A 21,946-nucleotide genomic window follows, 5' to 3' on the forward strand; every position below is an offset into this window, starting at 1 on the left:
ACATTAATAAAACATGAAAGTAAACGAATATTCCCCCTTTAAAGAGAAGAGCGAACTAAATCGAAATGAAGTGAAAGTACTAAATTCGTTTCACGCGGTGGCTGTTGTCAAACTCAAACTATCGTTTTTTTTAAAGGTTGTGTGGGAATTGGTGCGAGATGTGGAGCGTTAAGACCAAAAGCGTTCAATACTTATTTAGAAAATATAGATATTTAATCGTGTAATCAAGGCAGCGAAGTTACTTTTCATCTTTCAAAAATGGTGAGAAGGAACTTATTTATTTCATTTTTTAATTAAACTATCAAACCGGTAAAATCAAAAGCATTTTTAAAACGCTCCTTTCCCCCCATCTTCCCCTCATTTTACAGTTTAACTAGTATGTAAACATAATTTACTAATTTATCGTGCAATTAAAATGGTGAGGCAGTTTCTTAGAACATCAAATATCTTTGTAAGACGAGAGAATACTAATGAAAAAGAAATTGTGTATTAAATTAGTACTCGTCGTATTTTGGTTTACATTTGAGCGTAATCAGTTGATTGACTTACATTACCATACGAGAATTTACTGATATAAATGAGCAGTGTCTTATTTGTGTGAAATTAACTCTGTAGTAGCATGGTATATGAGGAGATCCAAATCTTGAAATCATCACTAAATTCATTATTTTCGATTTCATAATTTAGTGTAACGTTTTAAATGCATGAAGGCATTTTAACATAAAAATCAGATCAATTGTGTAAGTAGCAATGATTTATTATTTTCTCTATATTATTTTGGTATGTGGATAATTTAGGATGAAGTAAAGCCAATTTTTTATGCTGACTCTAATCCTTTAATTGCAATTACGATTATATAAAATTGTAAATTTATTCTTATGTGAATAAAATAATTTTGTCTTGTATGTAAAATAAAAGATTTTTTGGTTAATCTTTGGATTATGGTAACTTGGCGAAAATTTGGCAACCAACCCTGCTACAGCAACCTTCTACTTTTTTTTTTCGATGCCATTTTTTCTTCACTAAGTAAACACAGGTTTCTTTTTTTTTTTTATTTACTCAACATTTTTTCCAACATTCTGCTGGCCGAATTAGGCTTATGCTAGAAATTTTATGGAACAACAGTGCTTAATCATGACGAATATTAACTGCAAAATTGGGAGAAAGTGCAGAATCGCAAATTCATTTGCCGCGTTTTTCAGAATGGCACATACACGGTAACCATGTACACGTCGACCTATTTTTACTTAGAAAAACATCCCAGAATTGCACAAAAATGGCATTGCTGACACTCTTGACTTTATCCATGTACACTGCTTTTTTCTCATAAATTAGAAAAATTTGCATGAAAATGCAGGAACATTTTGTGAAACTTTAAAGTGGGTAAAAAGGACATATATGAAATTACCTGATCGTGAAAAAGTATATACCCTTTCCAAGGATGAACATTTGCACGTATAAAATAAATAAAATACCCAAAAACTTTTCCCTCTAAATTATCTATTATAAACGTCACCTATGAATTTATAACGCAAACGTTTAATCTTTGGATTATGGTAACTTGGCGAAAATTTGGTGACAAATCCTGCTACAGCAATCTGCTAGTTTTTTTTTTTTTTTTTTTTGACGCCATTTTGTTTTTACGAAGTAAACACATTTTTTTTTTTTTTTTTTTTATCTCAACTTTTTTTCCAACAGTTTGCTAACCGAATTACGCTTATACTAGAACTTTTATGGAACAAAAGTGCTTAATCATGACGAAGATTAGGTGCAAAATTGGGAGAAAGTGCAGAATTGCCCACTGCTTGCCGCGTTTTTAAGAATTGCACATACACGGTATCCATGTACATGTCGGCCTATTTTCACTTAAAAAAAACATCCCAGAATTGCACAAAAATGGCATTGCGCACACTCTTGACTTTATCCATGTACACTGGTAAAGTCCTAGCTAGTAACCTTTATCGCCATACCAAAATGTCGCCAAACTGCCTGTTACCATATTCCAAAGATTAGCCACGCAAACATTAAAAATGGTTGCAAATACTTAGTGTCAAATATTTAAATTATTTCCATGCACATTTACTTCTACTGAAACGTATTCCAAAAATGCTACAAACATATAATTCACAAAATAACTATCATTTAATTAAAATATAATTAAATTAAAAGAAAGTTTAGAATCGCAAACTCCTTGCCGCGTTTTTAAGAATGGCACATACACGGTAACCATGTACACATCAACCTATTTTCACTTAAAAAAGCATCCCAGAATTGCACAAAAATGGCATTGCGCACACTCTTGACTTTATCCATATACACTACTTTTTTCTCATAAATTAGAAAATTTTGTGAATCTTTAAAGTCAGTAAAAAGGACATATATGAAATTACCTGATCGCAAAAAAGTATATACCCTTTCCAAGGATGAACATTTGCACGTATAAAATAAATAAAATATCCAAAAACTTTGCTGTCTAAATTATCTATTATAAACATCACCTGCGAATTTATAACGCAAACGTTAAAACCCCTTTCAATCCCACTAAATACCCATTTCGAATTCACTTTAGATAGGGCCATGGGATCATAAAATTAACCAACACTGTTTCACACAACACAGAATGAAGCTAAATACAAAATGCTATAAAGTACTGCAGATATTCTTCCAGATTTACCCCCTTTTCCGATTAAAGAACTGTGATTCGTCCATATATGTCACATGACATATCTCATGATCTCTCATTTCTCTCAGACAAAATAATCCGTAATTGGAACTGGGTACTTCTCGCATTATTGCCAAATTCCTAGGTAGTAACCTTTATCGCCTACCAAAATGTCGCTAAACTGCCTGTTACCATATTCCAAAGATTAGCCAAATTTTTTTAAAAAAATTTTTGCTCTAAAATTTAGACACACGGCAGTGTGTCAGCCAAGCTCAGTACAGATGGAAAAGAAAACAGCAAGACATGGGCCATCTGTATGCCTGTGTACATGGTTACATGTACCATTTCAAGCTACTTTTGACCTCCCATTTCTAAAAAGGAATTAGACGTACAAACTTGCAATTTTGTATGTCTAATAGAGCTCTCTTAAGCACCTAGGATCCCAAATTTCATTAATCTACCTCTTATAGTTATGGAATTATTAAAGTCTGAAACGTGTTATTTTTACCATTCACTGACTGACTTGCTCATAAAAAATCTAGACCACTTCTAAATGACTTGGATACTTGAAATTTTGCATCATGGTAGATCATTAGGCATATGCAAAGGAAAAAATATGAAAATTAAAAAAACTACATTATTATTGAGGTTAAACCAAATAATACTCATAATGAGAATTTGACAGCATCACTAATAAATGGCGTTACAACCATCGCCAATTTCTGCCCCACTCAGATGTTAATCAACTTTGCTGAAAGTGAAGAATAAAAACCTGTTTATAATGGATGAAATGATAGCACAGAGATAGAATGCAGAACCAACTGTTTTTTCATTTTGGTAGTGGGCTCGAGCGTAACTATAGCGTTAACACGAAAAAAATGTAAACAGCCTTTCAAATGATAAATGCGCAGTGGGCATTTTCGTGGTTTTTCCCATGTGTAACACGTATACGAGCCAGTTTCCCTTAGAAAGTCCTCCACGAAGGCATCCCTCCCCTTAGGCCTAGTGTGCTTTGCCATAATTAAAATAAAACTAATGAAATAAAAAACCTTTCATCATAGCCATAGGAATGTGCAATGTTCTACAATTCATTTAAAAATTACTTTCTTTCATATCGGATTTCTAACTTGGCAAGTTAATTTCTAATTGGAGAAGTCAAAATTTTTTAACGTAATTTATTGACAGTTAAAACTTGCACACTCTTCCGTAAAGTTTTAAAGGGAAAATTTGAACTTAAAATGAGGCAGTAGTGGGAAGAAATGTATGAATTCAGAATATCTAGTGATTTTATGACATTTTGCATTCAATTTTCATGAACATGAAAAAGTAAGAGTGTGCAAAAAATATTTTTCTTTATTTAAATTTCTTACAATAATTATTTCTTGGTGTAATAATTTTTTTAAATACTTTCCCTGTTTGAGAAACTTTATAAAATTAAAAATTCAATCCTTTCATAATTTTAAGTGATTTAATCATTATCCTAACAATGGCATGAAAGTGCCTTTTGTCAATGATTTTTAATACATGTGAGAAATTTATATACATTTGAAATTGTTACGGATATTCTTAACATATAATTTTTCAAAATAATTTATGTAATTTCCTATATCGGATTTAACCTTTATTCATATCAACATTTAACTCAATGTGTGATTTCATGTATGAAATTCTGTTATGCAATTAACTAGAAACTATACACAGAGTGTTTCTAAAAGAATCACCCCATCTGGAATCTGTTTTTTGTAAAACATATTGAACATAGAAATTTATGATTAATTTTATATTACATGGCTAAATTACATAAAGCTTTTTGACAAAGCAAATTAAAGGTTTCTGTGGATTGCATGTGAAATGCTGTCATATGCACTCCACATTTTCATCTGACATGTGGGGATGGCCATGTGGTTTCCTTTTACACACACAACCTGTATCTTGGAGTGGGCTGTCTAATGAGTCGAGCAGTAGGTTGTTGAACGCTAGGATATTGCCCGTGAAAATCATGCTGAATAGTTGTTTCACACTCGTACACGAAGCACAAAATGCTTTCTTCTGCGCAGTCGCCGTCTATATAAACATGAGTGGCAGGTGAAGAGTGCTACTTGTTGTCAACTGCATGAAACTCTAGACATCCCTTATTTGATGACCAGCAGAGGGAGAAGAGAGCAAGTTAGAAAGTGCACATTTTAGCAAAGAGATATTTATAGAGTTGATTTCTTTAAATTTTTAACTGTGATTAGATAAAAAAATCTTTGCAGTGCTGCTCTTACATAGTGATTTTCAGACAATGCAGATTATTTTCAGATTACGCACTTTAGTTGCATATATTAGTAGTTTTAAGATAAGAAGAGGACATAGCTAAATTAAAAGGACTATTTAGTGAGGTTAAATATGTATATATTGTTATTAGCTAATTTCTTATAATGGAAAATAAAGTTGTTTCAATTTATGAAAATAAAGGTATAGTGAAACTTCTACTTTGACTGCTAGATGAACCATTAAAACAAGTTTATTATTTTATTGCATGCCCTTTTAGTTCAGTATACTTATTATCTATTTAAAAAGATTACTTCCTATCACAAGCTTTTATATATTTCTTCTTTTACAGATGAAATTCAGTGCTTTGAATGAATCATCTTTATCAGATGATGATGGGGATCCTGAATTGGCTACAAGAGAAGCACAGGTAAAGACATCATAAAAAATTGTGAAAGAAAATAATCATTGATTAGTTATTTTAAAATAATATGTGATTTTTAAATTTTTTTAATGGGTATTATGAGAATTATTATTGTAATTATGTTTGATTTCTGCCTTTTGAAAGTTTAAAAAACAGTTTGAAAAATATGGTTATCTGATTAAAAACAAACTTAAGTATTCCATCATATTATATGTATGTAGTTCTAAACACTCCAGTAATTTTTTTTTTTTTTTTTTGTAAAGTAATCAGACATGGATATTGTGGAATAATCCTACATTTCAGTGTCTTACTTCAGGATAATGTCGTGGAAAATGTCTTTCCAAATGTCAATCTTTAAAAATTTCAATGCCATTCTTTAAAAATTTCCACATTTTGTAAATAAAGCTGTCACAAATTTTATCTTGCTGCCACATACAATTATAAAAATTTTAACATTGATATTAAAAGCAATTTATTTATAACACATATTTTAATTTTCTCTGGCATTATACGAGAAGAATACTTTTGGTTTCTCATCAATTCAAATGTGAAAAGTCTTTTATCAGAGTGAGTTTTATATGGACTATACGCATCTCATATATATGCACTATATACATATCATGTTTGAACTATTGTCATCAACATATTGTCATATCTGAGGCCACTTAAATTACTAGTCATTCATTACAATTGTTTTTGGGCATATAACCTTCCATCCATGGCACCCCGGGAACCACCAGGCTTGTGTTTTTATCCCCTCCATCTCCCACGGTATCAAGATTGTCAGAGTGCAGATTCCTGCCAGTACAATAAGTGACTGCCAGGGGAGCAATCAAATGACCCAGATACGAAGCATGATCCTTTTTGTTAGTGAAATTGCACTTTGCAACCCTCCCAATGAACTCACCAGGCACAGACCAACCCCCTTTTCGGCCTGCGTTGATCCACTTTTCATCACGTCCCATCCAGAATTTTGGCCTTGTGTTGATATTTGAGCAGGTTGATGCAGACCCGAACAATGTCTATCTTTAGCTGCTTGAGTCGGCTCAAGCGGCACCCAACGATTGAACTAGTATGTCAAGTTTGTGTGATGCATAATGTGACTAATGGCTATGGCACTAACTACTTAGCAAGCTCTCAAGTGATTGCTTACTAAACTTCTTCCACGGATTGTCGCAGGCAGTCATCATCAACATCAGTAAGCCAGCCAGAGCACTTTGTTTCTTGAATGTAATAATCCTTGTTTTTAAACTTTCAGTATCGAACCTCCACAGTTCTAAAGCAAGTCTCTTTCTTTAAAATGCCAAAAATTGTTTGAAAAAATATGATTAAACACGGCAATGCATACTGTTTGTGCAGATGATATTTGCGACAGCGGGAAACTTTCATTAAAAACCCCAATACATTCTCCAAAGTAATTAATGTAAAGAAAAGAGAAGAACATATTTTGAGTAGTTATGCTCAAATCATTTCTTTTCTGCACTAAAAAAAAATAAATTAAGCTTTACATAATTTATTTATTTTTTTCTGATGTACAGGAGTTGGACAAAAATATGGAAGCATCTCGTAATATGCATATTTGAACTGAAATGTTTATTCTCGTAAATGCTGTTGGTGGCATTGATGTACTGGTTGATGTACTCTACAACATTCTCAATGTGTTGCAAGTGTCATTCATTATTGAGACAGTGCTGTGTGCATTATGTCGGAACTAAATTAATTTGAATGTGGGCAAATTGTTGGGGCTTGTATGGTGGATTCTTCTGTAACCAAGGTGTTTGGTGTTTCCAGAGGCACAGTATCTAAGATTTTTAACTCGTACAGGAAAATAGGAAAAACTGCGTCCGCTAAATCACAGTGCAGATGAAAAATGTATGTTGAGTGATCATAACAGATGATCATTGAAGAGAATTATGAGGAAAAATAAGAGCATAAAATAGAAATAAATATAAATAAATCTACAAGCAGGGTATTTTGGGGCAAACTACAATTCAAAAGCCACTTATCAGTGATCAAAATGCCTGTAAGATGAAAAAATGGTGCCAAAGTCATGAAATCTAGACTGTAGAGCAGGGTTTCTTAAACATTTTTCAATCGTGACCCTATTTTATCATTGTCATTTTTTTCACGATCCCCAGGACCCCATAATATTTACAAAAATTTTGCGGGACGGCATAAGTGTTGTGCATAAGTGACCGCATAAGTGTTGTGCAAATCCAGTACACGCATGAGTGAAAATGTCAATTTTTTAACTTGTACTGTAATATACTATTGCAGTTTTAGGTCATTCACTTTAATTTCTAATTTTAGGACATAGAACAATGTGAAAATTTTAAATAAGTAACAGATGAAATGACAGATTGACGTGCAAAGGAAAATGAATGTGTATTTTATAAAAAGAATGTATCGAAACGTTTTCATTTTTTTCTTTGTGTTGTCGTATCTTTATCTATTTTCAGATACATTGTGTAAAAATATTAATAATTTAACGATTACCAAATATTTATTTAAATTATTATAATAATTTAAAGAAATATCAAAATTGCTAAAATTTTTGGTGACCCCCTGCTGCAGAGTCGCAACCCACTGTTTAAGAAACCCTCCTGTAGAGCAATGAAAGACTGTCATTTGGTCGGATGAGTCTTCTTTAACACTGTTTCTGACTTCTAGATGAGTTTACGTCTGGGAAGCGCTGCCCCAAGCATATGATAGGGACTTTTTGTAACTAACAGTTAATCACTTAAAAAAAAAAAAAAAAAAAAAAAAAAACATGAGGAAGACAAATATTGCACAATTTATTACAGCTGAATCAGTTAACAGTAGATACAAAATAAGGAATAAGAAATTTGTCAACCATGTCTCACCTCATACGTCGGCATAACGTGTTTTCCTGTTTAGACACATTCAAACAAGACAAGAAATTTTCCTTTTTGCACTAGTAGCGAGACGAACTGCTTGTTTTAATGAGTATTATAATTTCATTATAACCATAGATATAACAAAATTCCTTTTTTTTTTCCATTTGGAATTTTTTAAAAGGATAGAGCGTGGTGTCTTTTTGAGTCAGCGCCGTTTTCTGCCAAACAACCTTACTGATGGTGCAGGCCTGATTATATGATTTTATTTTTGGAAATAAACTATATAGCTTAAAATGCTTATCTCTCTATATAGTATATTTACTTAGATTTAATTTTTTCAAAATAAAATCGGAATTTTTTGCTGAAAAATTTATCCCAGAGCAGATATTTTATTTTCTTTGTGTTTTATGGTACCTAATATCAGATATCTTGATATTTAGTTATGCTGTAATGATTTTTTGTGACAAAAAAGATGGAGCAAAAGTTTAGGAGCTTTCGGCTTTGGTTTATTACTGTAATTTGTAGTTACTGCAAAGTTTTCGAGCATCTTAAAGCCATATGAAAAATTTTATTGTTTTATATAAATGAGTATGCTCACCCTAACAAATATAGGATCATTATGCCAGTCAATCATTTAATACTTATCTACATGTATACTTTTGCAAATCATTTTTAATATTTCATTATAAGGTTAATCTTCGGATTATGGTAACTTGGCGATTTTTTGGTGAAAATTTGGCAACCAACCCTGCTACAGCAACCTGCTAGTTTTTTTTTTTTTTTTTTTTTTTTAATGCCATTTTGTTGTCACGAAGTAAAGGCTTTTTTTTTTTTAACTCAACATTTTTTTCCAACAATCTGCTAACCGAATTACACTTATGCTAGAACTTTTATTCAACATAAGTGCTTAATCATGACGAAGATTAGGTGCGAAATTGGGAGAAAGTGCAGAATCGCCCACTGCTTGCCGCGTCTTTAAGAATTGCACATACACGGTATCATCCATGTACACGTACGTCGACCTATTTTCACAAAAAAAAACATCCCAGAATTGCACAAAAATGGCATTGTGCACACTCTTGACTTTATCCATGTACACTGTTAAAGTCCTAGCTAGTAACCTTTATCGCCTTACCAAAATGTCGCCATACTACCTGTTACCATATTCCAAAGATTAGCCCATTATAATATAGTAAGAAAAGAAAGTGAAGTTATTGTAAAACTTTTTTAAGTTAAAACTGTTGAAATGCAGTTAGAGACTGGGGGATATAAAATGTCACATTGTTTTAAAACCAAACATTACACATGAGAATTTTTTTAATTAGGTTAACATGGAAAACATTTCCATCCTTAAAAAGAGCTACACGCAATATACCAAAATAATTTTTTGTCTCCACTTATTTATAGGAGTCTTTACTGTTGATAATGAAAAGTGTGTCTGACCTTAATCAAAATTTACAAAAACAAAACAAAAAAACCCTCAGTACTCAGTATTTATTTGTTTTATTAAACATTTCTTTCAATGCAAGTTTTTTAAGTTGCTAGGTGTGTTCTAAAGCACAGATCTTCAACTATCATGGAACATCTGAATTGTTCTTGGACAAGAATATTTTGCTCAAGTTAAGTTTATGAAATGCATTTTCCTAAATTGCATGATTAAAATGCTTCCATTGAAGGGCTATAGAATCTGATAGATAACTTTAGTTTAACAAAATTGCAATCACTATTAAAATAATTGTCTCGTATGTCTCCTCATATGTCCTTGATACAGTTTCTTTCGGATCTTGCTATAACAGAAATTGTCATTATATGCACCTTTCATGGATTAATCATATCATCAACTGGGAGATCAACATATCATCGGGAAGACGATTTGTTCAAAATTATTGATCCATTTTGAATCATCTTCCCAGTAAACTTGCACTTTGACATTCTGTATTATTGTTTGTTTTAGATAAGCATGCATTGCCATACAATTTCATCATTCTATAACGAGCGTTCACAAATTTGTCCTTTTGTAGCCAAAAAGTATAATCTTATATTGATCATGTTTGGTTATGTTTGATAGTAATGTTCCATGTATTCTGTAAGCATTAGCGTATGTTCTGTCTATTGTGCGAGAAAGAAGTCAACAAAACTTACTTATTGCACATGCAATAAAGGATATTTATGTATACAGTGCAAAGTCTGAGATTCAGATTGATTAGCACTTCGGTTATTCCATATTTGGTATTTTGACAGATATTGGGTCATCAGTTTAAATCTAGTAAGATAACATGTAGAAATTATAAAATAAAAGATATGAAATAGTGATTTAGAAAATATTGAAACATTTATGATGTTAAGGTAATCAAAATTTACCCCTCCCCGAAAAGAAAAGCTCAGTTTTTATTTGTTTTATTAAACATTTCTTTCAATGTAAGTTTTTTAAGTTGCTTCGTTTTTTTTTTTTTTTTTTTTTTTGTGCTAATACTTTCTCTTTATTTCTATAGATAGAAATAATTTCTTGTTTAGTTACAAAGTTTTATTGAAAGTCCTGTACAAAGTCCTGTAATTGCTGCATAGAGAATTCCCAGTAAATTATCAATAGAAATATTTTTGTTTCCTCAACAACCTGTCACTTTCTTCGCTATCGGTAGCAATATTTTACGGATTAAGAACCATACTACATATTTTGCCATCTGTAAATTGACTGATAATTGGGGCATTGTCATTGCAATGAAAAACTATTATATCACTTTTACTTCTCCACATTGTTTTCACAAATTCTATTAAATGGAAAATTTAGCTGTTTGTGATATCTGAAAGCATTCAAATTCACAACTATCATCATGAAGCTTAGCTAGTGTCTGCTATATGCTGGCAATGTATTGTGAGATTGGTGACTAAAGACATTCTGCTAAATTTTGATTGACTTCTATCGCATGCTGACGAAGTTAAGCCTGAATTATATTATTTTAGTCATTTATTATATTTATGTCTATTTCCCACTCGTACTTAACCCTCTGACTGCTAAATTTGTGAACTAAAATCGCTTCAAAAATTGTATAATTTTTTTTTTCATATTTTTAAATCTCTATATATTGAAGAATTGAAAATTCTTTCTAGAAAACATTTTTTATATAGATTTTTATCATGAGAAACTAAGTTGCCAGAAAAACCAATTTCAGATGTTATCAGAAAAAAAAAAATTATATATAAATTTCAGTCGAATTACAATTAATTGCTATTTATTGCAGAATATAAAAAAGTAAAATGTATAAAATTAAAAAAATATGAATCACTGAGGAAAAAATACCTTAGAATAATAGAGTTCAATACGGATTTCAAGGCTAAGTCCAACTTCACAGTCTTTGCACCAGATTTAATAAATCTAAATAATCCAATTATTAATTTAATCAATAACTCTATTTAATAATTCAATAATTTAATTAAATAATCAAGATAATCGCTGAAAGTTTTCTAGCAGCCTTTTCTGTAAGAAAAATGCGGCAAAAAGGAAAGTTTGAGCGGTAATACCATGTGCCTTCAAATGTCGCAATTTTAGTGGACAGCTAACGATATCTGTTGGCCAAAACGTGAACTAAACATCTAATGCTGTATACAATTTATTTCAATGGTTAAACGGGAAAAAAACGGGAAGCGTTCCTCAATAAAGGAAGAAAACACGTGCCCGCGGGATGAGCAGATTTTGCTACATTTGAGTTGCCCGGGGAAATTGCGGGATGAGCAGCCAGAGGGTTAAGACTTATCTGAATAAAGGCTTATCCAGGACCGACACTAGACGTTTTGCTTCTGAGTGCAGTCTTTGCAGGTCCAAAATTTTGCTGCCAACCACCTCCCTAAATTCTAAAAAATATGCGTCTTAATGCCTTCTATAAATTTTAAGATTTTGACATCATTTAATTTTTCTGCTTGATGCATTGCTAAATTCTAAAAATTCCACATTCCATTGTGGTCGCACCAGTGTGGCACTAGTCCTGGGCTTAATTGAATAACAAATTAGTTATTCTCAATTCAAATAGACTTTTGGCATATAATTTGGCTTATGAGTATCATTTAGAAAATCGATTTTTTTTTTTTTTTTTCCTGCATATCGGAAGAAATTTCTGGTATATTTCTCTTCATTTACAGACTTGCTTGCATCCCAGCTTGCGCATGCGCTGAGTTCAACATGTGCTACTCCAATGAAATCTATGGAATCACAGATTTGTATCTGCATCTACTGCGCCTGTGTTAGGTAGAGTCAACTATTGTGTCTGCGACATGTGTATTGTGTATTCTGACTTGTCCAGAAATCTCTTGAGACTAATAGATTCTTAATTACCCATTCAAGCCGAATATAATTCAGTGATATTACAAATGTAAGAACATTATATATATTATATTACATTATTTCTAAATAATTAAATCGATTATAGTGAAGCCCACTATGTGAAAAAAAAACGACAATGGAACGATAAGTATGCCGTTTATGGATTTACCTGCACAACCGAAAAAGATGGCATGCAACGACCGCAATGCATCTTGTGTTCCAAGATATTTTCAAACAGCAATCTCAAACCATCAAAGTTATTAGAGCATTTCAACAATGTGCATGGTGGCAAAAAAGCAAATAGCATGAACAGCTTGAAGTCAAAGAAGGCTCGGTTTGGTACCAGTGGAACTATCCTAAAATTGTGCGGACCAGCAATTCAAAAACCTTTATTAGAAGCGTCATATCAAGTGGCATATTTATGTGAAAAAAAAAAGAAACCTCACAGGATCGCTGAAGAGTTGATTAAACCTTCTGCTTTAATTATTGCTAAAACAGTTTTAGATTCGGAAGCACATAAAAAAAATCTAACAGATTCCATTATCGAATGATATTATATGATCACGAATACAAAATCTCAGTGAAGATATTTTAATAAAGTAATTGAAGACATAAAAAACAGTCCACTAAAAATAAGTATGCAACTGAATGAGTCAACTGATGTTGATAATTTTAGCCAACTTTTGGTATTTGTCAGGTATGTGAAGGAAAAAGAGGTGATAGAAGAATTTCTATTTTGTGAGCCACTGGAGGTGAATACGAGAGGAATTGATATTTTCAATCGCATCAAAGACTTTTTTTACCAAATATCAATTACCAATGAATGTGATTGGCTCAATATGCACTGATGGAGCCCCACCAATGTTAGGCAAAAATTCAGGATTTTTTTCACACATGAAAAGAGAATTACCGGAAGTTATAATAACGCATTGCATGTTGCATCGTCATGCACTTGCGTCGAAAGCATTGTCAAAAAGTTTAAAACAACATCTAACTACAGCAGTAAATGTAGTAAAATACATCCGAGGGCGAGCGCTTAATCATCGCATTTTTCGTGCATTTTGTGAAGAAATCGGTGCTGATCGTACCATGCTCCTATATCACACCGAAATACGATGGTTATCTAAGGGTCACATGCTTAACAGAGTTTTTGAATTGCGTGAGGAAATTATTCAATTACTGACAAGTCAAAATTGTTATTTAGTAAAAGATTTTGAGAGTAATGATGCAAAGCTGAGGCTGACCTGCGTAAGAGACATATTTAGCCATTTAAATGAATTGAATCTATCAATGCAAGGATTTGGTATAAATATAATAATATGTAGTGAAAAATTATCTTCATTTATCGCAAAATTAGAAATTTGGAAAATTATCTTTATTTATCGCAAAATTAGAAATTTGGATACGTCGAGAAGAAAAGGGTAATTTTGCAAACTTTCCCTTGCTTGATTCTGTTATTGCGAAAAATGAAAAGAATACAATACATTTAAGACGACATTACCCGACATTGTAATACATTTGAAACGATTGAGAGAATCATTCAATGGATATTTTTCTACCGGAAATATTACCAAAACTCAGAGATGGAAACTGGATCCATTTCTATTTGACTTAAATTTGATGGATGATAGTGATCTGAAAAAAGATCAACTTATTGAAATGCAAGCAAGTGGACATGTTCAAATGGAATTCGAACAATTAGAATTGTAACAAATCTGGTGTTCACAGTTACAACGTTATCCAGAATTGGCGAATGGAGCACTGCATTTACTCTTACCCTTTGCTACCACCTACTTGTGCGAAATGGGATTTTCATCGCTTTTGCATATAAAATCTAAAGCGAGAAATCGCTTAAATGCAAGTGGTGACTTACGCGTATGTCTTTCAAAAAAGGAACCTTGCTTCGCCAGTATAATAATGAACAAACAACAACAGACTAGTCATTAATAAAAATAATTTTGTTTTGTATTTATATAAAATGTACAATGTTTTTCAATAAACAATAAGTTTTGCAAAAAATGTATTTTTCTAGACTAAAAAAATTAAAATACATTTTTCAATGGGGTGCGGGAGATATATTTTCAGATTCAATGGGGTGCGACTCGCTAGAAAGGTTAAGAAACACTGCACTAGAGTTAGCTCAAGTCTGTAATCAGTGCCAAATGTAATGTCAGTATGAAAGGTTACCATGGTCTGTCGACGCTGCACAAAGCCAAAATAACAATTCAAAGAATTGCACAAACTCTGTATCCATGTACAGATCAACCTATTTTTTTTTAAAAATCAGAGATTTGCGCAAACTTGGCAAACTGCCTTGACTTTGTCCATGTACACATCAATCTATTTCACTTAAGAAGTCAAAGGAGCAGCCAATAAAAAATATATGATCGCAATGAACTACATTTTAAATCAAACAATTAAATAACATAAAAAAGGAAATTCATCTTAGCACTACACAAAGGAAACCTTATTTACACATTTCCGTGTCTTCAGTCAAACAAAATTCCTTAACAGCATCCTAAAATTATCTGAACTAGAATCTGGAATTTGGAGTCTCTATATAATGGCCATATAAATTCACAAAAATAAGAGTAAAAAATATCCAGTATCTTCCGAAGTTTGACCATACGCATTTCTTTCATACAAACAGGACACTTATAATGACTACTATGTAAACCTTCATTTACACACCAGTCAATTAATGCTTTTTTCCCTTTCATTGAAAATCGTACAGAAACTTCAAATTAATCTTGCTACATTCAGCCATTTTACAATGTAAACCACAAAATAACAATGTACTTCTTATTAACCAACATCCAACACACAAACAAGCCTTTCTAAATCTTTTCCCATCATTTAAATTCACCGCAATCAGGTAACCAATTACATTATAATAGGGTTTCCATAACATTCAACTACTCAAGTTACCATAAATGAAACAATGATTTGGCGATAAATGAAACAACAACCTGGCGATAATTCTAAGGGCACCCTTAAATATACTCTAACTAAAAAATTTTTAGACGTCACTACTTGAGTTGTTTTTCAAATTGCAGTGTGTGGGTAATCATGCAATGATAAAAGCAAAAAGATAGTAAATAATAATTCATCATGTTGCCTTAGTGCCAAAGTCAGATTAAGAATGGGGACTCAACTCCTCACATATTTTATTATAAAATAATATCAAATGCACAAGTGTAAAATATAACCCCTGAAATAGAGATTTACCAGAGGTTTAGATTTTAGATCATTCCGGATATTGGAAGTCCGGATTTGGGATTTTGTACAGTATTGACTTTTAACTTGATAATTTAAATACACACTACTCTCAAAGGGGACCTTTTTAATCACACCTTTCATATTACCATACAGATAATTTTTATGTATCTTTCTTGCATATCAACAGAACCCAAATTTTAACAACACATTTATTTACCTTAAGAAAAGTCATGCCTGCTGTGCTTATCGGTGTAGTAAAAATAACTCATGAGTAAAAATAGTATGAAACTGCACAAGAACGTTCTCATAACTTTATAGATATTAGGTTTTGAAAGCAGTTTAAGAAAAATATCTTGTGCTTCACTGAATGACAACCTACTGCCGCATGGAAGCTAAGCATATTTTAATTCAGGCAGTGGCAATATATTTCTTTGAAATTACTGCATTTGTTTATTACTTTTGAAAGACTAACAGTATATTGTTTTGCCTATAAAAACACCACTTCTTTTGTATATCTGAGTTTTTCTGCTAAATTTGAGTCATAAATATAAGCTTTTGTATCACAGAGTTTTTAATAAAAAGTTCCTTAAATTTGCACAAAATGTGAAATATTTAAGAAAAAATTAAAAATTCGGCCTTTGAGATACACATGTTGAGATGCAGAACTGGATGCATTCAAAATTTGATGCGTCTAGGTCCTGCCATTTTTCCACAATGCGATTGCATTTGAAAGACGAATATTGAGTCTTTTGCTGAGTGGTAGTACACTTCTTTTATACTGCCAAGTTATCTTATTAAGTTTGAAGTGTAAATATTGTATGCTGTAGAGCGGCAACATAAAACTTGTATATTATTGAGTTTTTAATTTAAAGTTCATTAAATTCACACAAAAAGTGAAATAAATGAAAATCAAATTCAGGCTTTGAGATGGGCATGTTTGGTGGAAGACTGTGTGTGTTCAAAATTTGGTGAGATACTACTTTTTGTGGGGGGGGGATACTCTTATGTTATCAGGACCATATCCAGAAATGTATACAGGGTGTTCGGGATAAATTTGACAGTTTCCTAAGGAAAAAGAAAATCCGCTTGTATGAGTAGTAGCGAAAGTCTTCATTGAGTACAAGCTTCATAGTAGAGGCTGCAACATTCATTTCACGTGACAAAGTCCGAATTCCAATGCCAGGGTTCTTCAACACCTGTTCCTGCAGATTTGCGAGGAATTCTGCTGTACGAACGCAATCAGATCATCTGCTAGGGATTTTTCTTCTTGCTACATCCTCGTAGTCATCATTGCAAGTCTCTAGTTCATGCCTGATTGTTTTTACTGTGTTCAGGGAGCGTTGGGCAGCAGTCATAATATCCTTATTTTGATGGCCGGCATGAATCATCATGATGCAAGTTATTCTCTTCCATGATTCAGGTGGGTTCCAGTCATCCATCCTTTCTGACATCTTGTATATGAATGAAGAAGGGTCCAAACTTTTAAATGACGAGTAGTGTGTGTCAATACCTCTAACCTATGGAAAAATATAATAAATTATAAATATGTCAAATTTATCCCAAACACCCTGTATATGTATCCACGTGTGCATGTGTGTACACACACACATACGTGTTTATGTGCACCTATACACCTGCATACATGAATACATACATACATACGTTTCTGAATCCGGTTCTGTTAACAGAACAGTACCCTTTTTTTACAGTATGAGTAAATACATCAGATTCTTTATTATTTAATAATAGATGTGCAAATTCATACCACATAAATAATGAATTTGCACATAGATGTGCAAATTCATTATTTAATAATAGATGTGCAAATTCTATTGAAGTAAATTTTGTTTATATAAGGTTAACTATATCAAATGATTAAACATAGTCATTTTCCAAAGTTTTACTTACTTTTCCTGTCATTTAGATACCAAAATAAATTTTATTATTTTATCTAAAATTTATCTATTTTTATGATGTCTTCAGTATAAAATAATATTATATGTATTTTTATGTGTTTCATAATAAACAGAGTGTGGAAAAAAATTATCTTTTTTCTCCTGTTAATTAGGAAGAAGAGGCTTATGCTTTATATCATCAGGCTCTTAAGAAGCAAAGTGAGGCAAAAATTGAAGATTCTGAAAAAATGTTCAAAGATGTTTTAAAAATGGAATTTGTAACTCGAGTTAGTACTGACTTTCTAGATATTTTCTTTTTAAGCTTAATTTTTAAGTTTATTATAGCTTTCATTAAAAAAAAATATCTTATATCAGTTGTAGAATTTATAACTATTTCTTTTGTTTGTTATTATCTGCATAATTCAAAATAAAACCAAGCAGTGATGATAAGATTTTATAAAATTTCACATTTCATATTAAATTTACTTTTTTTAAAATTTTAATATTTTTCAGTTTATACATTTTTGTTGTTAAAGAAACAAATGCTAGAGCTTTTAAAATTCAAATTGAACTTGTTTATTTATTTTAATTTTAATTTGACAGTTGAGATTTCATTTTATTAATTTGGCAAGAGTAAGTTTAAGAAAAGAAGTAAAGTATTTGCAAGGTTTTTTTTTATTCCTAGATCCAGAAAGGAAAGTTTAATCCACTGTTGCTGTTAATAATAACCACTAGGTAAAAGAAATTTTGTAAGAAGCACCCACCACCTTTACCATTTAATATTTGCCTAATTTTTATTTCTGTTGTTCCAAGTAAATCACCATAAATGATCAATATGACACCATACTACTCGAATATGCAATGAAATCTGGGATCTAAAAATCTGGGAATATAACTCAACAATATCCATTCACAGTAAGCTGTTGCTAGTTTACGGGGAAAATGCAATAAATCAAAATAATGTGTGTTGATAGCTTCTGCAGTTTAAGTTAGTGAGGTGTTACAGTCAGGTAGACCTTCAGTTGTCCAGCCGATAGCAAATTGGGAAGAACATGTATGATAATATTTTGCAAAGTTTCTCTTGGGATTGACCATAATGCTTTTATGGGGTCATCATGTGATGAAACTTGGCTGTTTCAGTTAAATCCTAAAAGCCAAAGACAGTTGATGAAATGTATGTGCACGTGATGGAAGCAGAGATAGCTGTATTGCAGTAAAACAACTAGATCATATATTAAGTAGAATTTCCAAAAATCCAATGCAATTTTCAGTAGTTATCAGAGTAGTATGGTAACTCAGAAATAAACTATTGTGCACATGCCTACCAAACCGCTAAAGGCCTTCATCTCGAACCTTTGTGTATATCCAAAAAATTTCGAATGTGCGATGATTTAAACTTTTGTATTAAAAAGTTAAACTTTTTTTTGTTATATCGGCATTTGTGAAAAAAATTCATAACAGTAATCACAAGTATGTTTTCTTCTTGTGCCATTAACATGTTGAGCGTGGCACCGGTCCCTGGGGACCAGCAGTGAATTTTTCGTATGGCCGCAGTCGGTCCCTGGGGATCTGCAGTGAACTTTCCTTGTGGCCAGCATTGGTCCCTGGGGATCAGCACTGAAATTTTCGTTTGGCTGGCGTCGTTCCGACAGTATTAAAGTTAAAAAATAAATATAGTCCCAATGAAATGTGATCAAATTTAGTTTTAATAAAATGTATTGAAACATTCTAAACAAATATACGGCTTAGCTCGCTGCCGGCTGAACGGAAATGAAAGCAAATTCGGCGCCACGCTCAACATGTCAATGTAGAATAATGCTGTATTTGAAAAACAGCTCTAAATTGAACAGCCATGGCTAAGAGTTTGACTGATGGAGAGTTGGAATATGTACATTATGCAGCATTTATATATCACTGCATGAGATGTTATATGTAGAATTAAAGACGATTCTGTGTATGTGTCTATGGATAACATTATCTATGTCCAGAATTAAAAACAGTTTGAGAGATAGTTTTGAGAATTTTCAATGACATGCAACATACTGATTACTTAAAAATGTCTGTCAGATTTCACTGGATTCCATTCTGAAAATAGTGTAACACATGAGTGATACTATTGATTCAGATAAAACTGAAATAGCATTTACATTCTTTTTTAGTGAAATCTTTGTTGGGCATCAGTAAACTTGTTATTCTAAAGTTTTGCATTAAAATATTTAATGATTTCTTAAGATAGGATTCAAAAGATTTGAATAATTAAAACAGCTCTAAGATTCAAGAATTTAAAATCTTTGTGGAGATTCACGAGACCTGAAGATTTGAATGTCCCAAACTTAGGGGGGGAGGGAAACCATGTAACTTAGTTCACAGCTAATAAATTAATTCATATATTTAATGTTAAATTTGATCTTGGTATGCTGATCCTTTCATTAATTATGAGGAAATACAAAATTATTAATTTTTATCAAAAGCCTAAGAACATTTACATCTTATTTTAAAATGCCCCCCCCCCACGAACTCCAGCGCCACTGTCCCATATTGTGTATTTTATTCTTTCCGAAAGACTGTGTATGAATTAAAAATAAAGAAAATGCACTGATCTGTTATAAAAATTAGTAATTTATTCTTCATTTAAATGAAATAATTTTTACATTATTGTATTCTTAAAGATCAATGCATGCTTCTGCAGTTTCTGTTTATTTCTGCTAAAATTAGACAACAATTATAATTGAATTGAGATAAAGGAAACCAGAAGAAAATGCTTAGTTTTCTACCTGAAGAAATAATGCTCTGCTGTATTCTACAGTAGTTTCAAATTTATATTTTTTGCGACACACTTTTTTTGAGCACAGAAGAAATAAGATTTATTTATTTGTATTCATATGTAACCATATTAATTGCATAAAAATAAGAAGTTCTCATCAATTTATTTCAAGAGTATCTTTGTGTGAAAAACCTTCCTCGTAATTTTAGAAACAACTCTAAATATGGATTTTTGGCTCTGAAACATTAGTGAACTCTACCATACATCTCCTATCATAATGATGTTTGGGCGCCCTGATATATACCCTGATACTATACTTTGTCAACCATTGTGATCTCGGAGTTTGGCCCCTGGAGCTGTCCTTGAGAATTTTCCATCCTGCTTGATATACAAACAAATAACTGGAAAAAAAAAGGGGGGGGGGAAATGTAGGGAAATAAATTAAAACTGTGTTTATTTTTGAAGAAAAACCTTAATTCCAACTTTTTAAAATTATTGTTGTTATTATTATTTGCTCACAAAATCATCAATGATATTATAGAGGTCTATTTGATTGCTCTTGCTGTTACGAGAAAGCTTTCTTAAATGCAATATATTTGTAGTTCTTTAATATTTTTTAAATGATTTTTATTTAGGAAATGTTTCTCACAACTAATAATATTTAAATAAAAGAAAATGCACACTAGTGTTACAATATTTGGAACTTTATTCTGGAGATTAACTAACTGCAAGAATTCAAAAGGATTCCCCTTCTAGTTTTGATTTCCCTAAAAATAACGGAAATAAAACTGTGAAATATGTTATTTTTAAACTAGGAATTCTTCTTTGTCAGCATTACTGTGATTATAAATTAGTTGATATTCGTAATTTGCATTAAAAAGTTTTGATGGTTTAAAAGAGATACAACCAAAGTAAATAGCTGTTGAAATCATGGTGATTTCTTTGAATACTTCATCTAGTGTAAAAATTCTTTCTCAATTTAATTCCTTATGGATTATTCATATGCAATCTTTAGAACCTAAGTATTCTTCACCTGCCTCGAGGATCCATTGAACTGCCCCTGTAAACTAAATTTTTTTTATGCAAAAAGTGCCATCCCTAAAAGTATGCTGCCCACGGCAAACTACCTCTCTCTACCAACGCTATTGTGGCCAGCTCTGGTATGTAACTTCATTCCATGCCATTTTTGCAAATTTGAGTAAAGAGTAAAATATCTTTTCGTTGCAAGAAGGCAACAAATTTATAAAATTGAAAGTTTTTATCATTTTGTAACCAGAAAGAACAGTTTCCTATGAACGATATGAAAACAACTTGATTTTGGATTTTATTTTTAAATCATAATTATGTATGTGTGCTTCACGAGCATGAAAATTCATGAACTGAAGAAAAATCTAAAATTCAAACTTTAGGCATATGGGTAAATTATTACGAGAGTATGGAACATGAAAAAGTTTGTTTTTGAGTTTGCTGTATCACTTGGCAATAAGCGCTTCCAGACTTGGTGATTATTTGTTAGTCATCAGTAAAATCAACAAGTACCAAAGTCAAATATTAAT

At 31.8% G+C, this 21,946-nt stretch overlaps 1 protein-coding gene across 1 annotated transcript in view; it reads left to right on the top strand.

Moving 5' to 3' along the window:
* Nucleotides 1-85: 85 nt before the first annotated feature.
* LOC118206141 (calcineurin-binding protein cabin-1-like) overlaps nucleotides 86-21,946 on the top strand; it is a 195,928-nt gene continuing 174,067 nt past the window's right edge. Inside the window, exons 1-3 of the mRNA XM_085825897.1 lie at nucleotides 86-261; nucleotides 5,268-5,345; nucleotides 17,800-17,913. Coding sequence (XP_085682023.1) covers nucleotides 259-261; nucleotides 5,268-5,345; nucleotides 17,800-17,913 — 195 coding nt within the window. The 5' untranslated portion in view covers nucleotides 86-258. The remainder of the gene's footprint in view (nucleotides 262-5,267; nucleotides 5,346-17,799; nucleotides 17,914-21,946) is intronic.

The sequence above is a fragment of the Stegodyphus dumicola genome, chromosome 10 (genome assembly GCF_044657685.1).
Source record: "Stegodyphus dumicola isolate Sdum_Otavi_A_Nest chromosome 10, ASM4465768v1".
Taxonomy (NCBI): domain Eukaryota; kingdom Metazoa; phylum Arthropoda; class Arachnida; order Araneae; family Eresidae; genus Stegodyphus; species Stegodyphus dumicola.